The sequence below is a fragment of the Natrix helvetica genome (genome assembly GCF_964273705.1).
Source record: "Natrix helvetica genome assembly, chromosome: 16".
NCBI lineage: Eukaryota > Metazoa > Chordata > Lepidosauria > Squamata > Natricidae > Natrix > Natrix helvetica.
The window spans coordinates 2,541,667-2,554,320 of NC_138563.1; the positions used below are offsets into that span (position 1 = coordinate 2,541,667).

The 12,654-nt window shown below is 50.6% G+C and overlaps 1 protein-coding gene across 2 annotated transcripts in view; it reads right to left on the reverse strand.

Moving 5' to 3' along the window:
- The window catches only part of KCNN3 (potassium calcium-activated channel subfamily N member 3), a 34,359-nt gene extending 23,495 nt beyond the window's left edge, over positions 1-10,864 (reverse strand). For both annotated transcript variants that reach the window (XR_014176603.1, XM_081968398.1), the window contains exons 1-3: positions 10,295-10,864; positions 5,444-5,539; positions 498-916 (exon numbers count right to left, since the gene is read on the reverse strand). Coding sequence is in view for 1 of the 2 variants with exons in the window: in XM_081968398.1 (XP_081824524.1) it covers positions 498-916; positions 5,444-5,539; positions 10,295-10,753 (974 nt within the window). In the remaining variant the exon portion in view is untranslated. The remainder of the gene's footprint in view (positions 1-497; positions 917-5,443; positions 5,540-10,294) is intronic.
- Between the last annotated feature and the right edge of the window lie 1,790 nt (positions 10,865-12,654).

Below are 12,654 nucleotides of genomic sequence, written 5' to 3' on the forward strand. Positions count from 1 at the left end.
GATAAAACCAGCCCAGCGGGAAGGGAGAGACCCGTGTGTGTCTGTGTGTGTCTTCACATTCAACCCGCAACACAATTTCTTTTCTTCTTCTGGCCAGGAGCCTCGGAGAGTCATGAACCAATTAAGCGAACGAATGGTCTCCTGCAAACTCCACTCCCCTGTTGCTCCTCTTTTATTCCCTATTCATTGTCCACCTGCGACCTTACTCCCGTCGACGCCTGTTCTTTAGCTCTTCCCGTCGTCTGGCAGCTCTGCGCATGCGCACACTGGGAACAGGCTCCAGCTGTTCTTCTGCCTCACTGATGTCTGACTCTGAAGGCAGTTGATAACTGTCAGACGGCCTCGGCCCCCTCTCTGCCTCCAACATAGAGCCCTCCCCAGACTCCTTCCCAACCTCCTCGCTGTCCGAATCTGGTCTTTAAGCGAACTCCGCGGCTGTGGAGCAAGCCCAACTGTCCGCCAACACTACCCCCCTCCCCTCCCGCGTGCAAACTCACCTCTCGCAAACCCGTACGGTCCAGGCGGCGATAATCCAGAGGGAGATGCTGAAGACTAGAAGCACCGTTCCGGGGCAAATAGTCATCAGAGTTTTCATGACGAAACGAGTGTTGAAGTTGATTTTGTTGAGCGCCCCGATGCTGCGTGACGAGGCGTCGGTGAAGAGCTTGCTGTGAAGGAGCATGACCCGGGCGATGAGATAGAGGCGGAGGAACATGGGGATGGAGAGGATAATGTCCACGTCGGCCTCCGCGCGGGAAGGCGTGTACGAGAAAGCCAGCCGGGCGGTCCAAAAGAACTTGTACTCCCCCGGGATGGGGTGTACGGCGCAAACCACCATTTCCAAAGTGATGTAGAGGATGCGTTCGTACGTCATGGCGATCCGCCAGTCGTCGGCCCCGTTGTCGATCACGAAGAGCTAAGCGAGGGGAAAGACAAAACAAACACAGCGGATTCGGAGGCCGGGTTTCTAGTCCTTAAGAAACGCCTGCCGATTATCCCCGGGCAAGGCCTCAAGGTAGGGGACGTTCGGGAGTCACGGCGGTGGGATGGGTCTTTTTCCACACTTTAACAACGTCCCCGTTGCCATGTGATCGAAATTCGGGCGATGGATTCGTATTTATGACGGTGGCGTGACTTTCGGGCAAGGTGAGTCATTGAGGGAAGCCCGGTTCACTTAACAACCACGTTACTAATTTAACAACTCCCTTAACAACGGTGGCCAGAAAGGTCACTCAACGGGGCAAAATTCCCTTAGGAAATATCTTGCTTAGCAACAGGTACATCAGTCGTAAGTCGAGGACTACCCGTATAAGCCCTTCAACGCCCCCTTTTGGCACCTTCCTTTCCCCTTTGGCTCCCTTTCAAACTTTCTTTCCACCCCATCAATAGCCGGGGGGAAATCGATGATCACTCCTTGGTGTCCTTTTCTTTTCGAGTTCAAACGGAGAAGAGCTATAAAGATTTCTGGCTGGCCAGAAAAACAAGAGCAGGAAACAGACTGTTCTTGGCTTAGAATTGGCAATTACTGGCATATTGATTGGCCTGGGTTGTTGTTGTTATTTTTGTTTTTTGCTGGCACGTAAGGAAGTGATATATATATATTTTAAGGGTCTGAACATGTAGGATGATTTTGGAGAATAGGATCCTCTTTGAAATAGGAAATGAAAGAGGGAATAAGGAAAGGGAAGGAGGGAGGGAGGGAGGGAAGGAAGGAAAGAGGGAGGGAGGAAGGAGAAAATTGAAAGAGAAGTAAATGAAGGAAGGGAATAAGGAAGGGGAAGTAGGGAGGGAGGGAAGGAAGGAAAGATTTTGGAGAATAGGATCCTCTTTGAAATAGGAAATGAAAGAGGGAATAAGGAAGGGGAAGGAGGGAGGGAGGGAAGGAAGGAAAGAGGGAGGGAGGAAGGAGAAAATTGAAAGAGAAGTAAATGAAGGGAATAAGGAAGGGGAAGTAGGGAGGGAGGGAAGGAAGGAAAGATTTTGGAGAATAGGATCCTCTTTGAAATAGGAAATGAAAGAGGGAATAAGGAAGGGGAAGGAGGGAGGGAGGGAAGGAAGGAAAGAGGGAGGAAGGAAGGAGAAAATTGAAAGAGAAGTAAATGAAGGGAATAAGGAAGGGGAAGTAGGGAGGGAGGGAAGGAAGGAAAGATTTTGGAGAATAGGATCTAAAATAACCGTATCCCCCCCCCTCTCTCTAAATGAGTCAATAACAAAAGAAGGGGGGGGGGACCCAGATTTTTTCTGTGGAAAATTAACTGGTCCAGCCGCATTTTCCTCTTAAAAGTTGCTTTTCAACTCTGTTTATCAACTTTCTCCACTCAACATGCAAGGCTGGGAACTCCAAGATGAGCCAGATGTTTCCCTTCTGGGCTAAAGAGACTTAACTAGGACTTCCAGTTGTGGCTTTGTTTCCCGTTTCAAGGAAAGAAACATCTGGCCGGGACGAAACCAGATGTCGCAAGATTTCGGAAAGATTCCTGGCTCTGGACATTTTCAGAGAAGGAGGGAAGGAAGCTACTTTTCCATCCCTGTGGTTTTCATCATCGTTTCCCCACACTTTTGGGGTGTGCGTATCTTTACACACAAAACTGTTTTTTCCCTTTCTTTCTGGTGCAAATCGAATGTATTGCAGAGCTTGGCCTGGCTGTCTTCCACCCCAAATCTGCCTCAAATTCCTGCAACATCTGGCTGGCTTGTCTGGGTCGCTTCCCCAGATGTCAGCCAGAAGTTCAACAGGGCAACAGTGCGAAGATGAAGTCTTAAACCCAGACAAACCTCTCCTTTTTGGGCAGCCTTTCAAGTGAGCTGCAACCGTCTCTCTGCGGCCACAAGCAGGGAGGACAAGTGGGGGGCTGCCCCCCTCCCACGAAGAAGCAGACCCCTCCCAATATAAGTGGTACCACCGTAATTGCCCGGGCAGCCTTAAGTCCAATGCCACGGATTGGAGTTTGCTGATATCAACAGGGCGGGAGGGAGGGAGGAAGGAAGGAAGGAAGGAGAATATACAGAAAGAGAAGGGAGCAAATAAGGAAGTAGGGAGGGAGGGAAGGAAGGAAGAAAGGGAGGGAGGGAATGAGAAGGAAGGGAATAAGGAAGGGGAGGGAAGGAAGGAAGGAGGAAATTGAAAGAGAAGTAAATGAAGGAAGTGAAAAAGGAAGGTAATAAGTAAGGAGAAGTAGGAAGGGAGGAAGGGAAGGAAAGAAAGAAGGGAGGGAGGGAGGGGAGGAAGGGAGGAAGAAGAAAAAATAGAAAGAGAAAGAAACGAGAAGGAAGGGAAAAAGGAAGGGGAACATGGAGGGAGGGAAGGAAGGAGGAAGAAAGAAGAAAAATGGAAAGACAAGGAAATGAGGGGGAAGGGAATAAGGAAGGGGAAGTAGGGAGGGAGGAAAGGAGGGAAGAAGGAAATAAGGAAGGGGGAGGGAACAAAAAGAGGAGGAAATGAAGGAAGGAAGGAAACAAGGGAAGGAGGAATTGAAGGAGATAGGGAAGGAAAGAAGGAAGAGAGAAAGGGAGGGAGGGAGAAGGGGAGGGAAATACATACATACATAAACAAATACATAAACACACACACACACACAAACAAACAAATAAATAAATACATAAATAATAAGTAAACAAGGTCTTGAGAGCTGCTGGCAGAATCCCCTCCCTTCTATTTCAGGAGGGAGAACCTTGAATTAAACCAGGATTGGCTTCCGAGGCCCGAGAAGGAAAGTCCCACTCCGCACGGAGGCTTCTGTAACCACGGAGAGCCACAGCGGAGGATTGCTGGTGGCTTTGGGGAGGGAGGGGGAGGTCATCCCGGTTGAGAAATCCTCCCCTCCTTGGAATCACATGGAGGGGCCTGGTGATAGGACAAAGTCAGAGAGAGGGAGGGAGGGAGGAAAGGAAAAGAAAGGAAGGGAAAAGAAGAAGAGGGAGGGAGAGGAAAGGGAAACGGAGAGAGGGAGGGAGGAAAGGAAGGGGAAAGTTGAAGGAAAGGAAAGGGAAAGGAGAAGAAAAAGAAGGAAAGGAGGAAGAGAAAACGGAAGGGAAGAGAAGGAGAAGGATAAGAAGGAAAGGAAGGAAGGAAGAGGAAATGGGAGGAAAGGAAAGGAGGAAAGGAAATGGAAGGAAAGGAGAAGGAGAAGAAGGAAAGGAGGAAGAGGAAATGGAAGGAAAGGCTAAATAATGAGAGAGGGAGGGTGGGAAGAAGGAAGGTTTTTATCCCCCTTTCCTTTCCATCCAGCTATCTATTTCCTTTCCTCCCTCCCGTCTGTTTATCTAATTATTTCCTTCCTTCCCTTCTTCCCTTCCCTAGCTTATTGAGCTATTCCCTTCCTTCCTGCCTTCCCTCTTCCTTTTCTTTTCTTCTCTCCTTCCATCCCTCCCCTCCCTCCCCTGTGTCTGCCTGTCTCCCTATCTATCCAAACATCTATTTACCCATCCATCAACTCCCTCTCTCTAGCAAGCCCTTATCTATCAGCTCTCTGTATCCATCCATCCATCCATCCATCTCTCTCTCTCTAATATCTCTCTAAATCTTGACAGCTTCTAGATGCGTGGAGCAGCTCCCAGAATGCCCCAGCCGTCAGGGGAGACACTGTTCTATACTTAGTGCTCATCTTATGACCAAGGCCGCCTGGGGAATTCTGCCGGTCAAAATCTACACATCTGACAGCTGTCAGGTTGAAGAACACACTGCTCTAAACATATTATCTATATTGATCAACATCTGCCTGACTGCCTATCCCTCCCTCCCTCCCTCCAGCTGGATAATTCTCTTTATTTTTAATATCTCAGGGTGTCTGCTGATTCATATACTGTCGAAACGCAGCGAAAGCTGGATCAGAAAGCATTGCTTTGCCAAAATAATAATAATAATGATATTATTAATAATAACAATGATACACATCGGGGCACTTGGTATCATGTCCAATAATTTTGCAAAACACACCAATAAATTGCAGCTTCCTGCAAAAACACCAGTGGAACTGCAAAAAAATTGCGTTACTAGGAATATCATACATTTGAAGAAGATATTTGGTTGATCCTTAGGACGCTGGCAGAAAACCGTATCAACCATTAGCCCCAGTCACTGGTATTTGTGATGCATTTTTGAATGTTCAGTTGACTTGAGTTTCATGTTTAATGAATAAAGTATAAATAATAATAATAATATTTAATTAAATATTACTAAGTTCATAACTCAGTATAAGGTCATGGCCAATCCCTCCACCCGAGCTCCGTCTCGATGACCCCTTAGGGACCCCAAGAGGTATATAACGCTTTAAAAAAAATAAATCTCTCCCAAGTTAAGAGGAACCTCCGTACCATCTCAAATTTAAAAAAAACAAAAAGGGACTTCAACCAGCCCGCCCGGAACCTTAAAAAGAACTTTTTAAAAAATGTCAACTCCTTCATATAATATCAAAATTGAGGTGGGATCTCTTTTTTGAAGTACCTGGACTTCTCGCGTGTGATAAGCAATGATAAGTCCCAGTAAAATGGCGGTAGAAAGGCTAATGAGGCATTTCAAGGCCAGGGAGAACATGGAGCCCTGCGGAGAAAAGAAATAAAATAAATTAAGTTGTGAACCGTACAGTTCCGCGTACCGAGCGGGCACAAAATAAAATTGCACGTATTTTCTTCATTCCCTCAAAAATAAGATTGGGATGAATTGCCTCCCGGCGGTTTCATCCAGCCGCCCAACTTGCTCAAATAATGCAAATGGTCCTCAACTTACAACTAAAAACGGAGTCCAAAATTTGCTAGAATAAAATCCCAACCTGCTTCGTGTCTCCGATTTGATGCCGTCCTGGACTTACGACCACAATTAGGCACTATATAGAACAAAATCCGGAATACTCAACCTGCTTCCATGTCTCCGATACAGGCGTACGACCGTGATCGTTGCTAAGTAAGACATTTGTTCAGGGAGTTGTCCTCCGTTTTGCGACCTTTCTGAAGTTGTTAAGTGAATCGGTTGTTAAGTTAAGCAACACGGCGGTGAAACGAATCCGCCTTTCCCCGTTCGCTGTGCTTGAGGGAAGGTCGCAAAAGGGGATGGCGGGACCCCCGTCGTAAATACGAATCAGTTGGCAAGTGCCTGGATTTTCGATTCGCTTAACAGCGAATCAAACGGGGCAAACGCTCACTCATTTATTCATTCATTTCTTGGATTTCTAAACCGCCCCCTCTCCCAAAAAGGGACTCAGCAACTGTCTCGCTCAGCAACGGAAATGCGGGGCTGAATTGCGGTCGTAAGTTGAGGACCCGGTGTGTTATTTTTTCCGCTGGAACTACAGCCACGGAAGCTTCCAGAAAACGGCAACTCAAAGCAATGGGAGCCGTTAACTTTTAGCGGAACAAAATAATTTTAAAAATAAAAGAGATTTTGAATCCAAATCAAGATTTTTTCCCCTAGGATTTCGAAGAATAAGTCTGAGGTAATTTTTTCTCTCCACACTGACCATTGATTTCTCTGTGGCGGAAAAAGAAAGAAGAAAAAAATATCCCTCCGGAGCGGTAGTTCCTATTTTTCCGGAAATATAAGATATAAATCTTTCTAATTTTAGCATCTGGTGCAGACAAAATCCATTTTTATGAAGTATATATCCCCAGGTTTTTTTTTTTTTTACATTTCTGATCCCAATCTAATGCTTTCTCTGTCCTTGATTTACTTAGTGACCAACAAACGTAGACCCGCCCACAACTTAACAAGAGTTCATTGAGCGACCGTTTCAAGTTAAGGAAGGCCCTGAAGGAAGGACCGATTTTCACAGATGCAAACAACCTTTCCAAGCAGTTCCCGTAATCCAAATTCAGACGCCTGGCAACGGACTCGTAGTTATGACAGTTGTAGCGTCCCTGGGTCATGCGATCCGCTTTTCCGAAGAGCCGAATCGATAGGAGTTCGCTGGCAAGCATCCGAATTTTGATCATATGACCAGAAGGATCATAAGTCTCTTTTTCCAGCCCCATTGTAACTGTCAACCGTCACTAAATGAACTATTGTTAAGTCAAGGGCTGTCGTTATTTGTCGGGAAGGTTTTTTTTTGGCTCCAGCGGGGTGAAGAACAGATTTTGGGGGAGCAAAGCGTCCTCTTAAAGCAGCGTGGCGGAATGATTTTGAATTCCGACCTACTCATTCACCCAAAAATGTCAGTTTTCCCCAGATTCTCCTCATCTCCCGTGTCTCTGAGATAGGGAACCTCAGAGGTCATTTAGTCCAGCCCCAAAGTAGGTGGTGGCTGAGGTGAGAAATGGGGTTTTTATATTTATTTTTGCATGGGCTGCATTGGCAAGAAGCCAACCTATCTTCCGTGCCTTGCAAATCACGATCAACGCCCCTCAAAGAGCCCCCTCAAGTAGAGCTAACTCAACAAACCATCATCGATGGAAAACCTTGGCTTGGAATGTCGGGCTGTTGGGTGGGTTAAGGAACAGGGTATCGTTTTCACGGGCTGTGTTGGCAAGAGGCCAACCCATCTTCTATGCCTTGCATATCGCGATCAACGGCTCAGCGCAAAGTCCCCGAAAGAGCCCATCGCGGACCCAACAAACCACAATTGATGGAAAACCTGGTTTAAAGGGCCTTTTTCCACCGGATGCCGGTTGAGCTTTCATCCCTTGGCTTCAAAAGCACCGGGGAAAAAAGACTAAGTTCCCTTCGAGGCAGGATGGCACGAAACCCACCTAGCCAACATGAGAATCCCTAGACGGGATGTCAACAAGCAAAACCTCTTGCTTCCGATTTGGGAATCTAGCATCAATTTTGGGGATCGATTTTGCTAAAAAGCAGCCTTGGGAAGAAAGCAGCTTCGGGCCGGGACTTTTCCAGATCAATTAGGCACCGAGCCAAAACTGGCTGCAGCCGGTCTGGCCCTGTGCCATCGCTGCCCGCCCTGCAGGAAGGGAATTCTATGCCCGCCCTGGGCGCAGCTGTTACAACTCCAATCTCTGCCACCCACACGAGGGGATTCCTGCCAAACCAACTTGGTGTGCTTGTGTGTGTGTGTGTTTTTAACACAATAGAGGTTGACCGCAAGGGTAGGGAAAGGAGATGGAGAGGAGGGGCTGGGTATAATTCAAGATTATTAATAGCTTGGGTGCTTACTTTTTATTTTTATTTTTTTGTGTGGTTTCTAATCATAACACAGGGATTGGGGACTTCGAGACGGGTGGAGGTCAGCTCCCAGAATTCCCCAGCTAGCAAGTTGGCTGGGGGATTCTGGGAGTGGAAGCCCACCCATCTTAAAGCAGGCTGGCTGGGGGATTCTGGGAATTGAAGTCCATCCTTCTTAAAGCAGGCTGGCTGGGGGATTCTAGGAGTCGAAGCCCTCCCCTCTTAAAGCATGCAAACTGGGAGATTCTGGGAGTGGAAGCCCACCCCTCTTAAATCATGCAAACTGGGGGATTCTGGGAGTTGAAGTCCACCCCTCTTAAAGCATGCAAACTGGGAGATTCTGGGAGTGGAAGCCCACCCCTCTTAAATCATGCAAACTGGGGGATTGTGGGAGTTGAAGCCCACCCCTCTTAAATCATGCAAACTGGGGGATTCTGGGAGTTGAAGCCCACCCCTCTTAAAGCATGCTGGCTGGGGGATTCTGGGAGTTGAAGCCTTCAACTGCCAAGGTACAGAAAGGCTGCCTAGAGATTAATTTAATAATTCGCCCTCAAGCCCAGAAAGATTTTCTCCTCCTTCCAGCTGCTTTAGAGGGGGAAAATTATCAAGGAGCGTCCTTATCCATACAAAACCCCTTAGTGCCACCGGCTAACGGTGATCAACCAAAGACCGGCGGCACTGCCCTCGGCTGAACTGCGGCTGGGTGAATAAGCCATGATTGGGGGGGGAGATGGCATTACCGAATGGAATGGGAGGATACCCGCAGCCGGGAGCCTCCGGCTTCCCCATCTTCCGTGCCAAGGCGGATGAATTATTTTTTTAACCGCTCAAGAGCTGGGCAGTCAAGAAATGCGATAAATAAATAAGTAGAAATTTATCAGCGCTGCCCAGACATAACTGGTGGCCGAGATTTGGCTGGAGGAAAAGCTGAGAAATCCGGGCAGAGACTGGGCATGTCTCAAGTGCCAATTCCTTACGATGTGCCACAATATATATATATATATATATTAAAAAAGATGTGGAGACTCTAGAAAGAGTGCAGAGAAGAGCAACCAAGAGGATTAGGGGACTGGAGGCTAAAACATACGAAGAAGAGTTGCAGGAACTGAATATGTCTAGTTTAATGAAAAGAAGGACTAGGGGAGACATGATAACAGTCTTCCAATATCTCAAGGGCTGCCCCAAAGAAGAGGGAGTCAAGCTATTCTCCAAAGCACCTGAGGGCAGAGGACAAGAAGCAATGGGTGGAAACTAATCAAGGAGAGAAGAATCTTACAATTAAGGAGAAATTTCCTGACAGTGAGAACAATTAATCAGTGGAACAACTTGCCACCAGAAGTTGTGAATGCTCCAACACTGGACGTTTTTAAGAAGATGTTGGGTATCCATTTGTCAGAAGCGGTGTAGGGTTTCCTGCCTAGGCAGAAGGGTTGGACTAGAAGACCTCCAAGGTCCCTTCCAATTCTGTTATTCTATTAATCTGGCTTTTACCATCTCGTTGAAGGCAGATAGTATTCTGAAAAGTTACGTCCCGTCTCAAGAAAAATGGAAAGAGGCAGTTTCCTCGGTGACCCGAGTAACTTCTGCCTTCCTTGTAAAGAATTCGCTCTGTCTTCCTAGAACCTCAGAGGTCATCCAGACCAACCCACCGAGACCACAGCTGTCTTCGAATCTCTAAAGGGTTGACGCTAGACCAGAAATCATAGGGACTAGTCTCTCCCTTATCTCAGTTGGCAGGAGAAGAAAAAGCAAGTTAAAAGGAAGAAGATGTAGATTAGAGGCCCCTCCCTCAAGCAGCCAGCCCCCTTATCCAAGTGGGGTGAGTTTTGGGGAACCCCACCAAGTCTCCGTGACCCCCCTTCCCCCTCTCAACTTTGGAAAGAGGTATGGGGAAGAGGAGGAGGAGGAGAAGGGCCAAACCCACCAAGGTCCAAGTCCCTTCCCCAAGCAGCCAGGCCCCTTATCCAAGCGGGGTGAGTTTTGGGGAACCCCACCAAGTGTCTGCGACCCCCCCTCCCATTCCCCCTATCAACTTTGGAAAGAGATCTGGGGAAGAGGAGGGCCAAACCCACCGAGGTTCAAGTCCCCCAAGCAGCCAGCCCCCTTATCCAAGCGTGGCGGGCTCGGGGGTCGCTCTTGGGCGGGCCCACCGCCCCCTCTCTCCCCCACATCTCCCCCTCCCCCTACCTTGGAGTACAGCCCCCAGGAGAGCTCCGTCTCGATGACCATGACCACAATCCCAAACATGCCGAAGATCAGCGCGTAGTCGCTGAGCCGCTTGCGCTTCTCGAACAGGGCGCGCCGGTGGCCGAGCCGGTAGCCGATGTTCTGGTTCTTGCGCTTGGGCGCCTTGGCCGAGGGGGCCGGGCCGGCGGCGGCGGCGGCCGAAGCCGAGCCGGTAGAGGAGGTGGAGGCGGGGGGCTTGTGGCCGGGACCCCCGCCCGTGTTGGCGGCGTGGTGGTTGTCTTCCCGGGAGATGACGATCTCCGGCGGGGGAGCCCCGGACGCCAAGAGGTGCAGCGCTGGAGGCGCCTCGCCCGGCTCGGCCCCGGGAACCGAACCGGTGGCGTCTAGCAGGTTCCGACGGGAAGCGCTGAGCCGGCTGAGGGGCTTCATGACGCCGCCGGTGTACTTGCAGGAGCTCATGGCGATCTCGGTGAAGGGGTTGCTGTCGCGCCGGTGTGCCAACGGGCTGGCTTGCCGGTGCTTGCCCGCCGCCGCCGCCGGGGCACCGCCGCTGGAGCTGGGCGAGTGGCCCGGAGCCGCCCAAGCGGGCTCGCCGCTGACGTTGGGCTGGCTGCCGTGGCGAGAAGCCGGGCGTAGGGCTGCCACCACGGGGGGAGCCCGCAAGGGACCCCCGCAGGAGGGTGGCACCGTTGGCATCGGTGCCAAGGGAGCCGGGGTAGGGGCCAGGCTGGCGGGCGCGGCCAGCTCGCCCCCTCCCGAGTCGAGGAAGGGCGCGGGGGGCTCCATCCTCGCTTTCCTCCTCTTCCTCCTCCTCCTCTTCCTCTGCCCAGCCTTTGCCCCTGCCCCGGCTCAGCGCGCTGCCCGCCCCAGCGCAGGGGCATCCAAGCCCGGCGGGCCCCCCTCCCCGCAGGCTTTCCCCAATCGCGGGAGCGACTGGCAGAAAGGCTAGCACGCGCGAGCGAGCGCGCGAGGCTGGGCCAAGCCCCCCTTTGCCTTGGGAGGTGGAGGTGGGGGGAAGATGGGGAGCGCGCTCATTGGCTGGGCCGGGAGCGTTGGGGGGGGTGACATCACAGCCCCTCCCTCTTTTCCAACCCTCCCTGGGGGTGGGTGGGTGGGGCTGTAGGGGGAAGAGAGCGCCCCCTCCCCAAAGCTAAGAATGCGCCTGTGCACTCTCTGCCAGCATCGCGGGATTCGTAGGCTGCTTGCTTGCTTTGCTCTCTCTCTCTCTCTCTCTGCGCCCCCACCCAAGAGGTGGGGGCGTCTGCTTCATTCATTCAGCTGGGGGAAGGCCCCACCTCCCGCCACCGCCCAGCCCCACCCTACCCCCTGGAAGGGCTGAAGCGACAGGTGGTCGGAACAACAGGTGATGCTGTTTTGCAGGGTTTGGAGAAAGGGGAATGAAGACGCTTTGACACAGTTGGGAGTGGCCTTGGAGGTCATCTAGTCCAACCCCCCTGCTTCAGGCAGAAGAACCATTTCAGCCATTTCAGACAAAAGGGCTGCCCAGTGCTTCTTTAAAAAAAAACACCTCCAAGAAGGAAGGAAGGGAAAAAGAATAGTAGAATAAGAGTTGGGAGGGACCTTGGAGGTCATCTAGTCCAGCCCCCTGCTCACACAGGAGACCTGCAGTAGGGATTCGAACCGCCAACCTTTCTGATCAACAAGCTCAGTGCCTCGGCTCCTGAGCCCACCTAGGCTGCTTTTCCCAGCTGGATGGCCAATTCCGGATGTCCCCTGAAGCCGGGGAACAGGAGGGGAGCCTTTCCCCCACCCCAAACCACTCCTCCTCAACATCTGGAAGGCAGCTGCCCTAACAGCTGGAAGGGCTGGCCTCAACCGAGCCCTTTTTTTTAAACCCTCAACAGCTGCTGCGGGACTCCAAGTCCCATCCGCCTTCAGCTGGGAGGATTCCCTGATTTTGAGCCAGATGAGGTTCTGGATGGGGAGGGGGGGGGAGCAGGGAAACCCCGTTTTAGTAATAATTTTAAAAAATCACTTTGCTTCCAAGTGCATGACGCTACCCATTTAATAGGTAACTCTGGGGTCCGATGTGGGTAATTTTAGGGACTACAAAGTCCCTAAAAAGTCCCAGCATCCATAGAGGCTGAGTGAATCTCCCCCCCCCAAAAAAGGAGTGAGTTTCGGAATGGAGTTCCTTTTAAGAGGGCAGGGCGGGGCTGGCATTTTTATCGCTTTGCCTGAGGTTGGGAAGGGGGGGTGGGCACATGGAAATAAATCAGGGAAGACTTCAGGCCGTGTGACGGCTCTCCTTAACGTCCGTCAAAGCCTTCAAAGAAAAAGAAAAAGGTAAGTGCTTTTCCTAGCACGGATGATGTTATCTAGTTGGGTGATGAGACGTC